General features: G+C 46.4%; 1 protein-coding gene across 2 annotated transcripts in view; it reads right to left on the bottom strand.

Moving 5' to 3' along the window:
- Positions 1–4,913: 4,913 nt before the first annotated feature.
- Positions 4,914–22,237, bottom strand: part of LARP4B (La ribonucleoprotein 4B) — a 103,003-nt gene continuing 85,679 nt past the window's right edge. For both annotated transcript variants that reach the window (XM_054021036.1, XM_054021035.1), the window contains 2 exons: positions 15,186–15,294; positions 4,914–8,849 (listed from right to left, as the gene is read on the bottom strand). In XM_054021036.1, the coding sequence (XP_053877011.1) occupies positions 8,568–8,849; positions 15,186–15,294 (391 nt within the window). In that variant the 3' untranslated portion in view covers positions 4,914–8,567. The remainder of the gene's footprint in view (positions 8,850–15,185; positions 15,295–22,237) is intronic.

Below are 22,237 nucleotides of genomic sequence, written 5' to 3'. Positions count from 1 at the left end.
ATAAAAATGGAGGAGTGTCCTACAGAGGATAGAAGGCACTGATTGTTCTTAGACAGACCCACAGGGAGCTAATAGAAAGCCCTGAAGTCTTCAGGGACAGGAGAGAGTCTCGAATAGAGATATCTGCAGATTCTGGAAACGACTGATTTCTCTACCTGGAAACAAGGTAATGTCTCCATTTAGACAGGAAACATTTTCTGGTGGAGTCTTTTCTACTTTCATTGACAGTAGACTGAACAGCTTGCACATCTTAAATCTGATGCCCATCCAAATACTAGGCCGTGAGGTGAAGGGGGCCTGGATTGGGACAAGTGGTCTTGCTGTTCTTGTGATTTAAAAGATTTGGGAAGGGTCAGATGTTGAGGAGAGGATGGGATGACATTCGCAGAAGGTCCAGAAATCAGAATTATCTGGGCCAGTAGGGTGCTAGGACAATGACCTGAATTTTGTCACAACAAATCTTTAGCAGAACTTGTGGTTGTCAGGCAGAGATGGCAAATATGGGGCTATTGCCTCACCTGGTGAGGATGATGAAACACCTGCCATCACCATTGCCTGTGGATCTGGCTCAATTTCCTCTCCCTCATACTCAGGCAGAGCCAGTTGGTGTTGTGTAGGAGATGGTCAATGGGACTCATGGACAGATCCAGCACGTCTAACGCAGGGATTCCATGGACCTCAATAGGGTCAATATGAAGGACTGACCGGTCAGGCGGATCCCACAGCATCAGATACTATTGTTCCCTCGGACAGTCATATCAGGGTGGAAGATGGACTCCAGATCAAGTCCTTGTCTGAACTCGCCTCCCTCTGTGGGGACGGGGTGGGGGGGAGGAGGGAAAGAGGGGAGAATGGTTCAGCTAGAGCTTCTGATTCGTTCAGAGACAAGGCTGGTTCCTGTTCGACTGGTGGAGCTGTCAATACCGGTGGGTGAAAGCTCCTGGCTATGGGTGGGAGAGGGAAGCATCCCCATCTCATCTTTTCCTTTTCTGCTGTCAAAGTGTGTCTCAGGAGGATTGGTCCTGAAAGAAGAAGAGATTGAGGATAGAGAAGGGTGAAGATATCCTTCAGGGAACTGTAGGTTTCAGTCAGTCCCAGAGCAGAGGGTATTCCATTAATTAGAATGGACAGATACAGCACAACCGTGGTCAAACTGGATGGCTGGTCCTTCCAGGTATGGGTGAGTACTGTCAAAGTGTCTAACTGGGAACTCTTAGATGGTGGTTGTGGTGCCGATTCTTAGGCTTGAGTCAGAGCTGTCACTGGTACTGGTTGATCCTTTCTGCTTTGTGACTTATCCTCATGTTTAGTGTTTAAACAGGCTGAAATCCTTAGGACCCAGGTGCAAGGACTCACTTGACTGACAGTCGGAGAAGGATCCATTCTTTTGGAGGCAGACCTGGAAAGAGATCTCACCTTGTGTTTATAAGAGTGGCTCTTACTCTTATGAGAAGCCCCAGTTGATGATGCCTTGGGCTTGCTTAGCTCTGGCTTTCACTCCTGAACTTGTGTGCCGAGGGGTGATGCTCATTGATTGAGGCCGATGTATGCAAGGGAGGTCTCCCTGGACCAGATCCGACTGAGGGCTCCTGGCCATCTCCACAAAATGTTTTCTTAGATAGTGCTTTCACCCCTCATGGGTTAGTGGAGGGAAGGAGTGGCAAATGCTGAGATATGAAACCTCTCCCAGGCTATAGAGGCAGTGCCTGTGTTAGTCGGTCATAGAGAAGGAGCAGGGGCAGGAGAGTCAGCTCTTAAGCCTGGGCCTTGTCTTTGTCCACAGGGAGAGACTCCCCAAGGAGGGGAAAAAGCTAAGCTACGCTAATTAGTGTTTTAGTCTTACAGTATAAACACTAAAATACTAAAAACTATGTACAATATATTTACAGCTTCTGAAGAGGAAACATGGAGGTATCTATGGACACAGAGGATTCTGACTCAGGCCATTTGGTGGTAACTGGGAACTAGAGAGGCATCTGTCCATACTGACCTTTATACCCTTGGTTTGAAGCATGAGGGCAACTGCACAGACAGACACTATTTGCTAGAAATCTCTGATCTCAGGCATATAGGGACCAGCTCTTGAACATTCGCATGCTCCTGTGGTTTTACTAGTCCCTCATCTTTTCCATGGGTGGTAAGATGGCAACAAAACCCACTTCTCCCACAATGACTGAACTGAGCAAACTGCAGATGCTGAAATATGAAAAAAAAAATTTCCAACAGAGGAAGTTGATGAGTGCTGCTCAACCTTCCAGTTATGTCAAAAAGCAATGAAAGAATGGTATGCACAGTAGCGTAGTCAAGCTAGGTAATACGCTGGGTGCGCACACTGCCTATCAACAGTGGGAAGTGGAACTTGAATTTAGCAAATTAGTCCCTCCCCCAATGCCAGGATTTTAACAGGAAAGGAATCGCTATTTCCAAGTTCACATAAGCAAGCTTCGACTGTTCCCTTTTGGCTTGGCTTCCAGTCTCAAACACTCACATACAAGATGTCATCATGCTGTCATGTAATGAATGATCCTTCAAAGGTTTCAATAACTTCCCACACTAAATTTTACCAGTCAGAGGAAGGGACATGTCCACTATTATGCAGGATACTGACCAGGATCTCCAGAACATCTATCTCAGTGAGAGCTGCCTAACACAACTAGAGAAAGCCTTTGCATTTTTTCAAGATTCACTACTAGGGAAGCAGCCAGTTCAATGAATAAGAACACATGCTTCACAGCAAAAAATAGAATCAATATGGTGCCTATCACTTGGAGTAGCACCTCTAACCAGCACTTTCCACTTATTCATAAACAAAGTTTCCTTCAGCACAGCTAGGACTTGTTCCACACAACATGGAATGTAGGAAGCATGCTAAGATTTTAGCATGATAGAACTGAACAACTATTTTATTTATTTATATATATATATATATATTACACACACACACACACACACACACACACACACACATATATACATATACACACACACACACACAGGAAAGCCAGCAATAACTATAAATATTCAGAGAGAGAGACCACACTTGTTTAATTTGCACTAAAAACTAGTCTGGGATCCAAAAATCTAAAAAACCAAATCTGATACATTTATTCTAAAACTGATTTTAATCCATGGACTTTTAAACATACCACATCAACAATGTGAGTGTGAGTGAGTGTGTGTAGGGGGGCAAAGGAAAAATTAAGTTCAACATACATTAAAAGTGTTACAATGCACAGAGCATATTGATCTATGAAAACACCTTGCTATTCACGTGTGAGGATCAGCAAACATCAAAAGCATATTCTGTCATGGGTGATTTTATAGCAAATAATTACAAGATTAAATTGCTAGAGCAGGTGGGGAAAGTGGTGGAGCATGAGGGAAGGATATTAGTAGTAGGGGAGAAGGGCAGAGACTTCTAGAAGTAGTGATAAGCTTTAAGAGCTGTTAGAGTGGAGAGGCAGATGTGGGTGTAGGTAGGGCAGAAATCCTCCTGGGATCTGAAGAGCAGGTCACAACAGGACCCCTTCCTTTGCAGGAAGGAGTGGGAGTTTGTGCATGGCACATGCCCAGAACTGGAGCCATAATGGCATAAAATTTAAGAGGCATTTTTATTAGGCACCTATAATTCCATCTGTTTTGATAATTACGTACATTTAAGCCTCGCTATCATGTTTTACGACTCCAAGTTTATCCAGCTATCCTTTCTTCCCTCAGAGTGCTCTTCACCATAATAGATTTACTGCTCTACAGACAACTGTCTACCCACAGTAAATGTGAACATAAAGCTACTGAAATGGAGGAGAGTGTTAGTATTCAAATCAACCTAATAAGGGCACACAAATCTCCTCAAATTGAAGTTTTTCTATAAACTGTAGTCTTACAACATTTTGGGGGGAGGGGGAAAGAAAGTTAGCAAGCTTCTCCCAACACAGAACTGATAAAACTACCACCCAAAGTAAGTATGGTTTCTGTTTTATCAAAAATATTTTCAAAAGGTGGCACTGTAGGGAGTGTCTGAAAGTTGTTCTGCTTTAAACTATGCTAGTATAGCAGTACAATCCCTCTAGTGCAGTGGTTCTCAAACTTTTGTACTAGTGATCCCTTTCACATAGCAAGCCACTGAGTAAGACACCCTTATACATTAAAAACTTTTAAATATATTTAACACTATTATAAATGCTGGAGGCAAAGTGGGGTTTGGGGTGGAGGCTGACAGCTCGCTACCCCCCCCCCCCATGTAACAACCTTGCAAGCCCCTCAGGGGTCCTGATCCCCAGTTTGAGAACCCCTGCTCCAGTGTGGATGCAGCTATATTGGTACAGCCTATTCACATACAGAAAGGAAAACAAGTATCCAGACTAGGGCTTGTACCAGTATAGCTATTTTTAACTAAAAGTCTCATCCTTAACTGAACTGATAAAGCTTTTCAGTGTAGACCAAACCTTATGCTAGTCAATAGGGTAAGAAGTTTAATTTTAAAGATTCTACAGCTACTATACATTAAAAAAGACAAAACCTATACAAGACTGAAAAGTCATGCACCAGAACACTAAGTTTCAATCCAAAATTGAAACCCAAAATATTGAGACAGTCATAAATTCCCCAAAAGGGGTTGCAATGGAAGCGTTCATAAAAAGATCAATGTACATTGGGACAAGCATCACTTCTACATTAACTTTTCCTAATGAAGGCGTGAATTGTTTGTCTTTTTAAATTGTGAAGACATTTTTACGAGGCTTAATCTTTACACCATAGTTTATAAATGCTCATTTCAAGTCTATTCACAGCAGAGAAACATCCATAATATAAAGCAATGTTGAAGCAACATACTCTCTCATACAAATGTGAGCAAAAACAAAGGTAGTGACCGATACCGTTGAACATTTTAATTAAAAAAAAAAAATCAAGAATTCAACAGTGCCTAAATCTTTATTTTTCATAACCTACATATTTTTCAAATTAGACAGTTTTACATTTTATGACACAAAAGGAAACTTAAATTACCAATAGTTTACATGTAAGCTTGATTCCAGTCTTAATGGAAGAAGTAGAACAAAAACAAAAACCCTCAAAAAAGCTTCCATATTACACTTCTATGTCATGAATTGGCAGCTGTTAGCTCTCCTTGAAAGTCTTCGATTGTCTGCTGCTATTAGTGTAATAGGTTACAAAGCACATAAAAATCCCTAACCGTCGCTAGCTGAAGGAGATATAGAGATAGGTATGCACCATTACAGTCAGCTGTTGCTTGTGATACACTGCATCGCACCCACAAACAAGGGCCTTTCCATATTAACTGCTGAATCTTCAGAAGATAATGCAGCAACATAAAAGTTTGCCACTTTCCACTGATTTCTAAGTGGCAAATTATGATGTCATGGTGGGGACTGATCTGAAATGAAATTCACATTATGTCTCAAAACCAACCTTTGTTTCAAATACATTCCTGGAACAAAAGTCGCAGATCCTGTGTTAACTTGTTTTATACTTCCAAATGAAAAGCATCACCACACAATCCTACAAGTTAAAATGCCAATTTTAATTACTTTATCTCTGAACCTGTAACTCAGATACTGCTTTCTGGGAGGAATTTTTCCTTTTAACTTTTTAAAAGCCACATGTTAATAGCTATAGGAACCATAGCAACAGTCTGCATGCAACATCACAACTTTCTACTCTGAAAGTCCATTTTGTCACTGAGTGGAAAAATCTCAAAGTAAATGCAGCAAAGATAAGTTTTTGTATATTATATACAGCTACTTGGCAGGTCACTTTTGCTTATTTTTAAAAAGCTATAAAACCACATCAGAGCAAGGTTTAAACTCCTGTTGCAACAGACTGTTGCTGGGTAAGCAGTAATTACAGTGTATTGACCTAGTACAAATGGCAGCAGAATACATTAGAACAGCACAACACAATCCGCTGGTCTCAATATATTACCTTATGTCCCAGTTGGCTATTATGATTAGCTGTACACTGGTGCTGTAAGTGACCATTTTGTATTGTTTGCAGCTGTTGAGATTTATACTTTCAGCAGGCAAACAACAAATCACACAGCTGGCCTAAACCATATACAAGTCTAGCTGCCATTTTCACTGCCCACTGGGGAAAGGATAAGTATTAAAATCCAATGACAGAACTGGTTTCTAAATTTTGGTGATGTTCACTATTGTCAGAGTCCTATCTCCTCCAACGGAATTCAAAGTGTGCTTTTTAACCAAGGAACAAACAAATCCCATCTTGCCCATGTTAACCAACTCTGCAGCGGCAGGCTGGATTTAAAAGGTCAATTCATTGCCATCAGATGTCTGCAGTATAAAAATTGCTAGGAAATTAACTGCTACTTTACTTTATTTTTTTTTTAATTTATTTTTACACACAGCCATAGTCAATGTCATTATCCATCTACGTAAGCATGGATACTCTCCCTGGAAGAGGTGGTCAAATAAGCTTCAGGGTGTTTTTTCCTGGTGATTTGAACTATTATCCCAATGAATTTATTTGATTTTATGACTGGGATTTTTAAAATTTCAGCTGAACTGCTAGACTGCCAGAGTTTGCTATTTACATTATGTTACGGAACACCTATTGGTTGAAATGCACACTTTTAGAGAGACTATTATGAAAACATTTGAGGGCTTTGAAATAAGACTTTCTTTCCATTTCCCTTTTGCAGTGAAGAGGCAGAGTCAGTTCAGCACACCAGAATAAAATAAAAAACAAAAAACAACAAATTAAAGTAATATTCAAACCACAACATTTAGTTTATCTACATCCAGCTCAACAGCAACATTTATAATATATCAATAATTTTTATCAGATTTTTTTTCTTTAGGGTACCTTTTTATATGTTCTGATTATTTACAACTGTACAAGCAAAGCACACACTTCCAAGTGCACATATTTAATACAGTATTGACTATTTGCATTTACAGATTTTTCAACAATCTGAAAAAGATCAACTGTTTAAGATCTTTAAGGTATATTACAAAAACTGCTGCTAGTTCCTGTACTACAGTATGTTTACCCAGTAAGACCAGTGACAATAGATACATACTGTAACTGAGTAATTCTGTAATTAACTCATGCTAACCCTTAAGGGGGTCAGACTTCATTAACTCTAAGCTGTCTTATACAAAAGTTAAGGCAAAGTCATTTTCAAGTTTAAATAAAATTCAAGTCTTTAAATATTGGATGGAAATAATTCTTTAAAAAAAATCAGTTGTTTAAACAAACATTTTTGTGGAATAAACTGTACTGTTATATTCAGCAGGAAAGAGGTTTATCTGAACTGCCTGCTATTTAAACACTTAAAGAAAATTTTTAGGCATTTTAAAACAAAAATAATTTATATTCAACTTTATTAGAAGCTTGCTAATTTAGTGCATCCTTGTCCTTCAGAAAGCGCATCACTTCTAAAGTAAATACAAGTGTGAGAAACCTCATCCCAGAGGTAAATAGCAGGGATCTCTTCCTCCACCACAAAAAACAAATACCATTCTCTCAAGGTTAGAAAAATTTAAATCCACATGCCAATGCTTGTAGTTACAGGAAGACGTCAACACTAGGCTGACTAAGATATGAACTCTTTCAAAGAGCACTTGGGGCCAAGTTAAAAAAAAGTCTACACTGAGCACAGGGATAAACTAGAAAGTACAGTAATGACTAGTTAACTCCATCCTGGTGAGGGGGAAGTTTAGATCATCACAAGAACACTACTGTGCTTTCTTGTGATAACAGCCATTAGCAGGCTTCACCACTATAGAAGCTCACGACCTCACAATTTTTTTTCTATTCACAATGTGCTTTGTATTTGTAAATTATAGTATTCATTTTATTCTGGAGTGAGAAGCTGGTTACTTGCTTGCAGTACATCCAAACATAAATATTTTAGAAAATCTCTATTGGTGCTCTCTGGAGGACTTACTTTTTTTTTTTTTGCAGAAGACATCAAAAAAAGATTAGTTTTAAAAAAATGCTATAATCAACTATTAGTTTAACCTAAAAGTGCAAGTTTATTAACTGATACTTGGAACAGCAGCCCAATAAAAAAATCCTCAAGGTCATATTCATACTATTTTGTACGATATACTTTTTTTCATGCTCTACGCTAGCTGCCATTATCAGTCTTTTGGACATTTTAGAGATATAGTTACTTGCAGACTAGTTTATTAAAAATTGCAGCAGCACAGTTCTGCTTAATAGTTCAGGAATACTCACTATATTGAGCTTGTATTCATATTGCCATAAGGAGGCTTGATAAAAAAATTGATTTTTTTAAGACAACACATTTTCTATCTTGAAAATAATCAGACTAAGCATCACCTCCAGTTAAGCACCAACCTAAATATAAGGTTTAGATCAATTAAATCCTGGAAAAATAGAACGTTTGCTCAAGAGGGTAAAAAATTATTTCATAGAAGAAAAAACTTGCAGGCATTCTATATGCCTAGCAGCACTGCAAGCTCCCTAGCCAGCAACTCATTCTCTGTACTCTGAGTGGGAACATGGGTTTTAATTTGTGGGAAGTAGAACTCTTTTCAACCCCCTCCCAAGCATTAGTTTCACTGAGGAGACTTTGGGGGGGTGTTCTGTTCTTTATTTAAACGTTTCCCAACGGCTGGAGGGGGCGATCTGCGCCCTGACTGTCTCCTCTGGTCTTTGGGCTGTCCTGGATTTGACTTTGTGGGAGGGGGTTCTCTGTTTTTCTCTATCGTTTCTGTGGGTTTTCTTTCATCTTTCCCACAAGCTACAGTGTTTGGCTTCTGTTCTTTCTGGGGCTGCAACGTAGGTGGATCCTTAGTTGTTCTCTGGCAAATCTCTGCATAACTAGGTTTTCGCAGTTCCTGTGAAATGGAAGGTAAACACAAGACACTGAAGTTAAAACAGTATTAGTCTTCGTTGTGACTACATAACACAGCAATTATGCATGATAATATAGGCAACTACAGGGAAGATTTAGCACAATCTAGCATGTGAAGTTCATGCAAGTAGCATTACAGCCAAGGCTGGCTGTAAGCAAGAGAGTAATCTTTGAGTAACAGGTTTATCTCCGAACAGCAGAGTATGACCTCCCATCTGAACCTGAACAAGACAGTGGGAACAGGGGTAAAGAATTACCTCCTTTTAAACTTTAACAGATATATTTGCTAATACTAAGAGTGCCTACTTTGGAATAAGTGTTACCCACCTTTCATAACTGTTGTTCTTTGAGATGGCATGCTCATGTACACTCCATGTTAGGTGTGTGTGCACACCCACATGCATGGTTGTCAGAAATTTTTCCTTTAGCGGTATCCATAGGGCTGGCTCTGGCGCCCCCTCTAGTCCCATGCTCACGTGCCAGTATAATGGATGCCACCAGCCCCGCACCCTCTCAGTTCCTTCTTGCTGTCAACTGAGACAGTGGGGAAGGAGGGCGGGTCATGGAATGGACATGAGCGACATTTCAAGAACAGTTACAAAAGGTAGATAACAGTTTTCTTCAAGTACTTGCTCACGTCGATTCCATGTTAGGTGACTCACAAGCAGCAACCCTGGAGGTGGGCTCGCAGTTCATGGTTGTGCGGCTTGCAACACTGCTTTGCCAAAGCTGGTGTCGTTCCAGGCCTGCTGGGTGATGGTGTGTTTGGACGCGAAGGTATGAACTTAAAGACCAGGTATCGGCTCTACAGATATCTTGAATTGGTACCTGCACGAAGAAAGCTGCTGAAGAAACTTGCGCTCTAGTGGAATGGGCAGTCACGATAGCCGGTGGTGACACCCCGGCTTGTTCATAGCAGAACCTGATGCAGGCTGTTATACACAAGGAGATCTTCTGAGAGGAAACGGGCAGGCCCTTCATTCTATCTACCTCTGTGATGAAAAGCTGCATCAACTTATGGAAGGGTTTAGTTCTCTTGATGTAGAAGGCTAAAGCCCGTCTAACATCCAAAGAGTGTAACTGTTAGACTGGTGAAGCTTCAGGAAGAAGACCAATAGGAAGATGCCCTGATTATAGGACACTGCGAATGCTGGATGGGGGGATCGGGGGGGGAGGACACTGCGAACGCTGGATGGGGGTAGCTGGACTTTATCCTTATAGAAAACCGTGAAGGGGTGTTCTGACATGGAAGCTCTGATCTTGGAGAACTGTCGGGCCAAAGCGATTGCTACCAGGAAGGCGACCTTCCACGAGAGAAGCAGCAGAGAGCAGGATGCCAATGGCTTGAAAGGAGGACCTGTGAGCTGAGAGAGAACCAGATTCAAGTCCCACGGAAAGATTGGATCGCGGATCTGAGGGTAGAGCCTCTCTAAGCCTTTCAAGAACTGGAGCATAATTTTGTGAGAGAAGACTGATCTGCCCTGGATCAGAGGATGAAAAGCGGAGATAGCTGCCAAACGCACCCTGATTGATGAAAGGGCCAAGCCCTGGAGTTTGAGGTGAAGCAGGTAGTCCGGGATGGATTGAAGCATGGACTTGGAGGGGAAGACCCAACTGGTAAAGCGTTTCCATTTGGCCAGGTAGATCACCCTGCTGGAGGTCTTCCTGCTATCCAGCAGGATGTGTTGCACTTGAGCCGAGCAGGCCCGTTCCTCAGCATACAGCCACGCAGAAGCCACACTGTCAGACAAAGGGACACTAGGTTTGGGTGGAGCAGATGGCCCTGGTTCCGCGAGAGTAGGTCCGTTTGGAACAGGAGTTCAAGCCGGGTTCAAGCTATGGAGAGATCCACACACGTGCCGAACCAATGCTGTCGAGGCCATGCTGGAGCCATCGTGATTTTTGCCTTGCCTCTTGATCTTCAAGAGGATCTCGTGCAGCAGGGGTATTTGGCAGGCAAGTGTATAGAAATACCTGTCCATGGGAACAGAAAGGTGTCCAACAGGGAACCTCTGTCGAGCCTGTCAATTTAACAAAACTGCTGACACTTCCTGTTCAGTCTGGACGCAAACAAGTCCACCTGGGGAGTCCCCTGTGGGTGGAGTGACCACTTGAGGCAAGACAAGAAGGACCTGCTGAGGAGATCTGACAGTGAATTCCTGGTCCCCGGGACGTGCAAAGCCACAAGATGAATGGCGTGCTGCACAAAAGAAGTCTCATAACTGGAGAGCCTCTTGGCACAGGGCTGATGAGCAAGCTCCATCTTGTTTGTGGATATAGAACATCGTGGCGGTATCGTCTGTCAGGATTTGAACAACTCTGTCCATCAGGTAGGGAAGAAACGCCTGGCAGGCCAAGCGTATCACTCCGAGTTCCCCGACATTTATATGGAGGGAACAATCCTATGACCAGAGACCTTGTGTGTGGAGGACATCGAGGTGTCACCCCAGATTCAACTCAGAGACCAACATCATTGATAGAGATGGGGCTGTGAAGGGAATCTATTCCAACACCAGTCAAGGGTCTGTCCATCAAGATAGAGATGATAGGATGTGCGATAGGACTGTGACCAGTAGGTCCAAATCATGTCTGCTGGGAGCATAGACTGATAACAGCCATATCTGCAGGGGTTTAAGGCGTAGACATGCAAGTTGGACCAAGTACATGCTACCATGTGGCCCAGCAGCTTGAGGAATATCCAAGCGCTTGTGAGCGGGTGTGGCTCTTAAAAGCATGATGAGGTCCGACATGGCTCGGAATCAGGACTCCAGCAGAAAGGCCTTGGCCTGGGTAGAATCGAGTACTGCTCCTATAAACTGTTCGCTGAACCGGGGCCAGAGTTGATTTCTGCTCATTCATAAGCAGACATAGTTCTTGACAGGTGGCCCACAACAGATCAAGGCTGTGCTGAACCTGGGCTGATGACTTGCCTCTGACAAGCCAGTTGTCTATGTTTTGGTAGATCTGCATCCCTCAATGCCCCAGGTAAGCGGCCACTACTGCCATACACTTTGTGAAGACCCTCAGAGCAGACAAAAGGCAGATGGGCAGTGCCGTGAATTGGTAATGGCACTGGCCTACTATGAATCTGAGGAATCTTGTGTGACCATGGAAATAAAAGTATGGAAAGAGGCATCCTTTAATCTAGAGATACCGGTCTCCTGGACCCAGAGAGGGGATGATGAAGGCCAGGGAGACCACATGGAACTTCAACTTCTTGAGATATCTGTTGAGGTGACGTAGGTCTAGGATGGGTCTGAGGCCCCCCCTTGGCCTTTGGGATTAGAAAATAGCAGGAATAAAATCCCTTTCCCCTCAAATCTTGAGAAATTTCCTCTACGGCCCCTACCCATAAGAGGGTTTCCACCTCCTGGATGAGAAGACTCTTGTGAGAAGGGTCACTGAAGGAGGGGAGGGGAGGGGACGGAGAGGGGTGGGGGGGGAAGAGAACTTCAGGGTGTAACCAGATGTTGTGGTGTTGAGCACCCAAAGGTCTGAGATAATTCAGGCCCATGCAGAAAGGAATGGGGACAACCAGTGCAAAAATAGAAGGGGGGACTGGATCCTGGGGTTAGTGTGGTGTGTTGCCCTAGGGCGCACACTCAAAATGTTTGCCATGGGCCACCCAAGTGGCGTGTAGGACCCGACTGTGGGGTCGAGGAGAATGGGGAAGATTGGTGGCATTAAAAAAGTCTCTTTCCTTATATAGGAGCTTTGTCAAGATGGACCTGACTATCTGGGCAGCGGCGGCCGGAAGTGCCTCCTTGAGGTTGGAGATGTTTAGAGCCCAGAGGAGCACAGGGTGGCCCTCGAGTCCTTCAGCCCATGCAGCCTGGTGTCCGTCTGCTGCAAAAACAGGGCATTACTCTCGAATGGGAGGTCCTGGATGACAGCTGGACCTTGTTCAAGAGCTCTGAGGACTGCAGCCACGAACTGTGTTGCATGGAGACAGCAGAGTCCATCGATGGCTGCATCTAACGCTGCTTGAAGAGAGGCCTTGGCCACTGCCTTGCCCTCTTCCAAGAAGAGGAAAAACTCTTCTTGACTCCTGGGCAGAGACCCTGACCATTGAATGCCAAGTGTTGTAATTATATCACTCCAGCAATGCTTGCTGATTGGTGATACGTAGCTGCAGACTGGTAGAAGAATACACTTTTACACTGGCAGTAGAATACCAAAAAGGTCAAGTTTCTTAGGGTCTTTATTTTTAGGGGTTGCGCTAGATTGCCTGTCTGGCCTGTTTGTTGGCAGGTGAGACCACCAGTGACCATGGGGGTGTATGGGTGGGAGGACATGTATTCAAAGCCTTGGGCAGGGACATAGTTTTTTCTCTGCCCTTTTAGATGTTGGGGGCTTAAGAGGATGGCATTTGTCACAGTGCTTTGACGATTTTTAAACTATATAGAAGGAAAAACTCGAAGAATCTAAGAACAAACAACATTAGGGAACTTGAGAGAGCTAGGAGCATTCCAACAACCATCACAGGCGGTAAGTAGGAACTGAGAGGGTGTGGGGCTGGCGGCAGCCAATATACTGGTGCATGAGCAGAAGACTCCAGGAGGTACCAAAACTGTTGCTCTGCATACCGCTAAGGGAAAAATTTCCAAACATCATGCACCTAACATGGAATGGACACGGGCAAGCACTCTAAGAAAAACTTTCCATGTAACCAGTTCTCTTCCCTCTTCTTGGATTATGACAGAAAAGGGCAGCAGTACCAAGAAAGAAGGGAGTTTGAAAAAAATGTTATTCATTAAAAGGGAAAAAATTTTGCCAAATAAAATATCTAAGTATGGAGGAGGAGGTAGTGGTGGTGGTCACACCAGGGAGGTCAAATTAGCATATTGTCCAAAGCAGAAAGGACAAATAGATAAATCAAAAGAAAACATGGATACTTGCATACAGCACCACAGACATAGGCAAAAAAGCAGTTAAATATTTGAAACTAACCATACTGTCTGAGTCATTGACAAGCCATCCAATTGTTGACAAAGCTCACAAGTCATCAGATGATTTGGAGTTCTGGATAAAATAAGTGCCTCAAGCAATGTTTCCTTTAAGGGTATGTCTACACAGCAATGTAAGTCCAGGGTTTAAACTCAGGCTCAAACCTAACCCGCCCCCCCCCCTCACTTCCATCTACACATAAATCCTGCTGATCCAGCACTTGGACCCCAGTTTCCAGGACTCCTGGGGGTAGAGGGTTCCAGCCTGAGTCAAGCCAGGACCCCTGGTTCAAGCCCTACTGGTTTGCAATGTAGATGCAGCCCAACCGATTTATGTTCTGGGAGACTGCCAAAAGTATCCCACAACCCCACGGGCTGACTTTTTGTCCTCTGGACTGTCAAGTTTGGTGGACAGTCAAGTTTACACACAAACTGCACCATTAACAAAGGATCAGAGTGGCCACATTTTGGGAAGGTGCTAGGAAGTCTGAGCTATGCGTGGTTGGACTTAGGCCCACAGAATGCAATGTAGATAGAGCCCTAGATTGGGATCCAGGTTTCAATAATTAGCAACCTGAGGTTACAAATAAGTGGAGATGCTCTAGCTCGAGGTTAACAAACTCAGGGTCTACTAACTTGAGTTCTAACCAACCCTGGGCTTTCACTGCAGACATTATTTACACATGTGCTTAAGGGTTTATTACACAGGCTCTGCCAACACCTACAAAACATCCTTTTTTGTGATCAGTAAAGTTCACCATTACACACCTTGCTGTGCCTGGAGTACACAGGCAGTGCAGTGCAGGTTTCAGTCTCACTGATAAATATATGAAGGTCTGAGTGACCTCCAAAAAGGTTTGGTGGGATAATGGATAGAGGTAGTGTTGGGGGATCTGGGGAAGTAACAGAGAGGAAGGAGAGGCAGCAGAGAGGGGATGGAGTGAAACTAAACTATGGGAAGTGGGTTAGCAAATCATGAGACGAGGAAACGTGTTAGTTAAATGGTGCTCCCATATCAAAACTCTCCACTATGAACATAAAAAGATGACAATTGCCTAAATCGATGTTTTTTCTCCTTCCCAACGCCAAAATTGCTCTTACTGGGGATCAGGAAAAAAAAGTCACTCCAACTATGACTAACTGTTCCTTCTAATTTTTCCAGTGAGCTGAATTTTAATCATGGAAATACAAAAATACTCTTGCCATTTTCCTTCAAGATGTTATACAGCTATATTATTGCCAGTAATCAGAAGAGACCTGAGGCAAGGGTAAAGAAGCCGTAGGTACCTATAGACAAACAATGGAAATGCTGTACTGTTAATAAAATACATCAAGTGATAACACTTATAAAAGACACCTAGTATATCACTTACTATGGCAGCCCCATTGACTTGTACTGATTTACATGCAGTACTGAGCGTGGAAGAAAGTCTTTCCATACTTTGTGTCTCTCTCTGCTGCTTGTCGACAACCTTGGAGTCACTGCAAGCACATATCAGAAAATGAATCTCATGAAAAGCTATCTTATGTTTGGAACTTGAAAAGTCATGTGAGCAGATTACGCATCTAAGAGTACTTTTAAATCAGACTGATTTGGACTGCAAGAAAGTTACAGCTATCTGAACTGACAACTATAACAGTTGTTGGGGGGGGGGGGGGGGGGAGCGGGGGAGGGATAGTTCAGTGGTTTGAGCACTGGCCTGCTAAACCCAGGGTTGTGTGTTCAATCCGGGGAGGGGGAGGGGGAGGCCACTTAGGGATCTGGGGCAAAATCAGTACTTGGTCCTGCTAGTGAAGACAGGGGGCTGGACTTGATGACCTTTCAATGTCCCTTCCAGTTCTAGGAGATAGGATATCTCCATTAATAAAAAAAATAAATAAAACAGCCTTTTAAAAGTTAATTCGCTATACATTTTAAACCCTATCTTTTTAAGAAGCATATTACACTTTAATACATAATTTAAAAAAAGGAACATGTTACAAATTCTAATTAAGTTTGTATTTGTTTGAAAATGGAGATAGACCAGGACATTAAAGCTCACATTTTATCTTGCTATAATCCTAATGTCTGATTCTGAAGTCTCAAGTAAAACAGGTTGTAGCACACAGTACTTGGAAACAATTCTTTTATTGTATGCACAAAGCGATATTGAATATTGATTTGGGAGTTAGTCTATGCACTCCTTTGTTCTGTAAGTGTGGGTATGTCTACAATTAATGTATGCCCAGGGTTTGAACTCAGACTCAATCTTAATCCCCTTCTGTCTACACACATATTGCACTAACGTAGGGCTCAGACCCAGGGTCCCAGGACCCCATGGGAGTGGAAGTTCAAGCCTGAGTCAAGCCAGGACTCATGGTTCAAACCCTATTGCTTTGCAGTGTAGGCGCCACTGGACTCCTGCTCTGGGAATCTGCCAAAAGCAACCCACAATCCCAAGGGCCGACTTTCTTTGTCCACTGGACAGTCAATCTTGACGAAAAATGGTTACCTACCTTCTGTAACTTGTTCTTCGAGATGTATTGCTCATGTCCATTCCATTTTAAGTGTGCATGTGCCCACGTGCACAGTTGGAGATTTCTGCCTTAGCGGTATCCGTAGGGCCGGCTGTGGCACCCCCTGGAGTGGTGCTCCCATGCGGAGGTATATCAAGAGCCGCCAGCCCTGCACCCTCTCAGTTCATTTGTGCAGGCAACTCTGACAGAAGGGTAGGAGAGCAAGTAATGGAATGGACATGAGCAACACATCTTGAAGAACAACAGTTACGAAAGGTAGGTAACCATTTTTCGAGAGAGCTTACTCATGGCAATTCCACATTAGGTGACTCACAAGCAGTATCCACGGAGGTGGGCTCGGAGTTCACATCTTAGCAGCTTGCAGTACTGCCCTACCGAAGCCAACATTGTCCCGGGCCTGCTGGCTAAGAGCATAGTGGGATGTAAAAGTGTGGATAGACGACCAGGTGGCTGCCCTACAGATGTCCTGGATAGGCACATGGGCCAGAAACGCTGCCAAGGAGGCCTGTGACCTGGTAGAGTTGGTGGTCACGATCACCAGGTGCGGCACCTTCGCTTGGTTGTAGCAGAAGCAAATGCAGGCAGCGATCCAAGAAAAAATTCTTTGAGTGGATACCGGGTGACCTTTCATCCCGTCGGCCACAGCGATGAACAATTGCATTGACTTACGGAATGACTTGGTCCTATTTACACAGAAGGACAGAGCCTTCCTGACGTCCTGCACACCTCTTCTGACTTATGCGGCTTTGGAAAGAAGACTGGTAAGTAAATGTCCTGGCTCAAATGAAACTGAGATACTACTTTAGGAAGAAGAGCCAGGTGCGGCCTTAGCTGACCTTGTCCTTGTAGAAGATGTGTACGGTGATCCGAGGTGAGCTCCTGAATCTTGGATACCGGGTGGACACTGTAACCAGGAACACAACCTTCCAAGAGAGTAAGAGAGACCAGGAAGCCAGGGGCTCAAAGGGAGGACCCGTGAGCTGAGACAGCACCAGATTCAAGTCCCATGGAGGAACAGGGTTTTTGACTTGCGGGTAGAGGCCACTCCAGGCCCTTAAGAAATCTGGCTGGGACATCCTGAGCAAAAAACAGACCTTCCCTAAAATGGTGGGTGAAAGGCTGAGATGGCCGCTAGATGGACCTTGATCGATGGGGGGGTGGGGGGGAGAGACAATTACTGGATCTTGAGATGCAGGAGGTAGTCCAGAATAAGCTGCAACGAAGCCTGCTCAGGACAAACATCTTTGTCCACAATCCAACAGGTGAACGGTCTCTACTTGGCCAGGTAGGTTGCTCTGGTGGAGGGCTTCCTGCTTCCCAACAGAACGCACTGAACCACTGCCAAGCACTGCTGCTCCTGTGCGTTTAACAATGCAGCTGCCAAGCCATCAGTTATATCGCTGACAGGTTGCGGTGCAGAAGACTGCCATGGTTCTGGGACAACAGGTCCGATCTGAGCAGTAGCTGGAATGGGGTTGCTATCAAGAGGCTACCAGTGTTGGCGGTGGCCACGCTGACGCTATGAGGATGATCCTCGCCCTGTCCTGTTTGATCTTCATGAGGACCCTAAGCAGCAACGGTACTGGAGGGAAGGCGTACATCAGATCCTCTGACCATGGGAGGATAAAGGCATCAGGCAGGGCTCCTCCTCCAATCGAGCAGAAGATGTGGCACTTCCTATTCTGCCTGGATGCGAACAAGTCCACCCGGGGAGTTCCCCACCTGCAGAAGATGGAGCTGACCACCTGCATATGAAGGGACACTTGTGGAAAGATGATAATGTCCTGCTGAGGTGATTGCCAATGTGTTCTTGGACCCTGGAAAGTGAGTGGCTACGAGTTGGACATTGTACTGTAGACAGACTGCTTCCTGGCAAAGGACAGACAACCTGGTTCTGCCCGGCCTGTTGATACAGAAAACCGTAGCTGTGTTGTCTGTCAGGACCTGGACCACCCTGTCTTCTATACAAGGTAGAAAGGATGGCAGGCCAGTCGAACGGCCCTGGGTTCCCTGACATTGATATGAAGAGAACGATTGTGACTGGACCAATGGTTTTGAGGTTCCCCAGCCTAGGTCTGAAGCATCCGAGACAAGGGTCACCAACGAATACGGGGCCGTGAAGGAAACACCTTCCAACACTGACAAGGGATCCTGCTACCAGATGAGGGACGGCAGTACGCTGTCTGGAATCCTGACCACCTGGTCCCTGCTGTGCTGGTTGGGGACATAGACCGATGCCAGCCACGCCTGGAGAGATCTGAGGTGGAGTTGTGCATGCTAGACTATGTAAGTACATGCTGCCATGTGGCCCAGCAGCCACAGGCAGGTGTGGGGAGTGGTGAGCAGGTGGGCTCATAGGCCATGGCCTTACTCCCCAAATCTTAATTCCAGGCCATAGTGTGGACCTCATTGTGGGCCTGAGTGGAGTCGAAGACCACTCCGATGAACTCTACGCATTGTACCAGGGTTAAGGTTAATTTTTTCTGGTTTATTATCAACCCCAGGTCTCGACAGGTCGAACAGACCAGGTTGAGATGTCTGCACCTGATCCATAGACCCTGGGAAGATGGAAATATGGAAGTATGAGTCTTTTAAATCGAGGGTGGCAAACCAGTCTCCTGGATCCAGGGAGGGAATTATGGAGGCCAGGGAGACCATGCAAAACTTCAACTTCTGGAGTAACTTGTTGAGGCGATGCAGGTCTAGGAAGGGTCTGAGGCCCCCCTTTGCCTTCGGAATTAGCGGGAGTAGAATCTTCTGCCTTCCATGTTTTGAGGAAACTTTTCCACTGCCCCTCTGACCTCCTGAACTAGGAGTTGCTCATGAGAAGGGTCCCTAAAGAGGGACGGAGAAGGGGGTAGGAGGGGTGGTCAGCTGTCAACTGCAAGGTGTAGCCCGAAGAAACTGTGTCTAGCACCCAGCAGTCCAAGGTGACACAGGACCAGGCCAACCAGAAAGGGCAGAGGCAGTTGAGGAAAGGAAGGGTTGAATCCAGTACGATGGCTGGGGCACTGTCCTCGAGCACACCCTCAAAATGACTGCTTCTGGCCTCCCTGACTTCTGGGAGGGTCAGGTTGGGCAGCTGGGTGGGAAGAGGACGGGTAGCGTCTCTTAAGCCCTTTGTCCTTGTTCTTTCTTCCATAGGAGCCAGACCTGGGAGCCCTCCAGGACCTAGACTGTGGCGGAGGAGGCGGCAGAGGGTGGAACAGCTTTGTAGACTGCTGAGGGGTGTGCAAACCCAGGGATTGGAGAGTGATTCGGGAGTCCTTGAACGCATGGAGCCTAGAGTCAGCTCAGAAAAGAGCCCCGAATCCCCATGTATTGTGGTCTGCATCTCCCGGAACAGCCCAGAAGCCTGCAACCAGGAGCTACGTTGCATGGCCACCGCCGATGCAACCACCATGGCAGCCGAGTCCATCGCGTTCCAGGCCATCTGGAGGACTCCACCGGCCACCACTGTGCCTTCGCTCACCAACGCGGCAAACTCTTGGGCACCATCCTGTGGGAGGGCTTCTGTAAACTTACTGAGGAAGTTCCACAGGTTAAAATTATAAAGTCCCAGCAGGGCTTGGGGGTTAGAGACCCTAAACCAGTGGTCTCCGTACTCAGGTGCCAAGGGAGCCCTCCCCTGGCAAAGAAGGGGGTGATACCATCCCTCAGGCCACTCAACTGTCAGTCATCTGCGGAGGCGGCGATGGCTGGACCTCCAACACCAGCAGCCCCCTGGACAACTTTAAGGAGCACCAGGCCCTCCTTAAATGGGTTGCAGAGAATCTGGGCTTGCAAATCTCAGAGGTCGCTGAGGAGGCAGACAACCTCTTCAATGTCATCTCGGCCACCACACGGGCAAAAATTGCATTGCCCATCCACCCAGGGGTGATCAAAATAGCCAAGCTGGTGTGGCAAACGTCCTCATCTATTCCACCAACATCCAACAAAGTGGAAAGGAAATACTATGTCCCTGCAAAGGGTTTAGAGTATCTGTATATTTATCCCCCCCGCAGCAAATGAAAGGGACAGACAAGGGCCACCCCAGCGGAACAGCCAAAACTAAGGAGGCCAAGAGATTCAACTTATTTGGGAGAAAAGTTTTTTCGACGTCCAGCTTACAGTTTAGGGCAGTAGTGGGCAACCTGCAGCCCGCGACACAGTTTATTTACATTGACCGTCCACAAGCAGGGCTGCCTACAGCTCGCAGTGGCACCGATGGCATCAGACCCAGCTTGTCTGATGTGTTCAGGGAGGGCTAGGAGTGCTGGACCAGCATCACTGGCATCCCTCATGGATTCCAGTACTGCCACTGGGGTGGGGGGGGGTGGGGGGCACGACCACGGCCCCTGCTGCGTTGGCACTCCCCTCAGTCTTCCGCGTGGGAGGGGAGTTGTCCCACCTCGGGGCTGAAGTCGCAGTCCGATCCTGACCACTGCCCCTCCGGAGACCATGGTGGGGCCGTCAAGGCCAGAGTCTGCTTACTGACCCTGGTAGGCGAATGACTGGGAGTAGCGCCACCTGCTGGAGGAGCAGTACTGGGGTGAGCCAAGTTACAAATGATTTTGAAGCTCTAGGTTAACAAAGCCAGGGAATGCTAACTCAAGTTCTACTAAAATGGGGCATACATTTCAGGGTAGACATTCCTTGTACGATGGTTTAAAGCAGGGATGGGGAACCTTTTTTCTATCAGGCGCTACTGACCCACAGAAAAAAACAAAACAAAACAAAAAAACAGTCGCGGGCCACACAGCCATGCAGAGGGGCGCATGTGCAGGCTCAGGTGCAGGAGGGGGCTCAGGGCAGGGGACTCGAGTGCAGGAAGGGGCTCAGGGCAAGGGGTTGGGGCAGAGGAGGGGTGCACGAGGGGGCTCAGTGCAGGGGGTTGGGGTGCAGGAGGATGTGTGGAGTGTGGGAGGGGGCTCAGGGCAGGGGATTGGGGTGCAAGAGGGGTGCAGGGTGCCGCAAGGGACTCAGGAGAGGGGGTTGAGGTGCAGGAGGGGGTTCAGGGTGCGGGTTTCAGCCAGGTGCCACTTTCCTTGAACAGCTCCGGGGTGGCAGCGGCACGCAGCGGGGCTTAAGGCAGGCTCCCTGCCTGCCCTGACCCTGCGCCGCTCCCATAAGTGGATGACACCATGTCCCTGTGGCCCCTGGGGGGGAGAGGGGGGCGCGTGGGGGCAGGGCAGAGGGCTCTGCGCATTGCCCTCGCCTGTGGGTACTTCCTCTGAAGCTCCCATTGGCCACAGTTCCCTGTTCCTGGCCAATGGGAGCTGCAGAGGGCGGTGCCTGCAGGTGAGGGCAGCATGCAGAATCCTCGGTCCTTCCCCCCGCTCCCCCCAGGAGACGCAGGTATACGGTGCCAGCTTCTTCTGGGAGCGGCGCAGGGCCCGCGGTGCCACGGGGGTGGCAATCCCATGGGCTGGATCCAAAGCCCTCACGGGCCAGATCTAGTCTGTAGACCGCAGTTTGCCTACTCCTGCCCTAGGTTCTGGGGTGGGGCCAGAAAGGAGGGGTTCAAGGTGTGGGAGGAAGTGCTGGGCTGGGGATGAGGGGTTTGGTGTGTGGGAGTGGGCTCAAGGTTGGGGCAGGTGGTTGGGGTGTGGGCTCTGGCAGGGAGTTAGGGTTCAGGAGGGGGTTCAGGGCTGGGATAAGGACTTGGGGTGCAGGCTCCAGCCAGGGGACGCTTACCTCAGGCAGTTCCCTGTCGGCAGCGCAGTGGGACTAAGGCAGCCTCTCTGCCTGCCCTGGCTCCACAGTGAGCAGCGGGGCCAGGTGGCTCTGCAGGGTGCACACTAACCACATGTGCCCTCCCTGCAATTCCCATTGGCTGCGGTTCCCGGCCAATGGGAGCTGCAGAGCTGGCACTGGTGGGGGCAGCGTGAGGCACTTCCCTGATCACACCTGCACCAAGGGGCCGCTG

Source organism: Malaclemys terrapin, chromosome 2 (genome assembly GCF_027887155.1).
Source record: "Malaclemys terrapin pileata isolate rMalTer1 chromosome 2, rMalTer1.hap1, whole genome shotgun sequence".
In the NCBI taxonomy this organism is placed as follows: Eukaryota; Metazoa; Chordata; order Testudines; family Emydidae; genus Malaclemys; species Malaclemys terrapin.
This window is presented reverse-complemented; position numbering and strand designations above follow the sequence as displayed.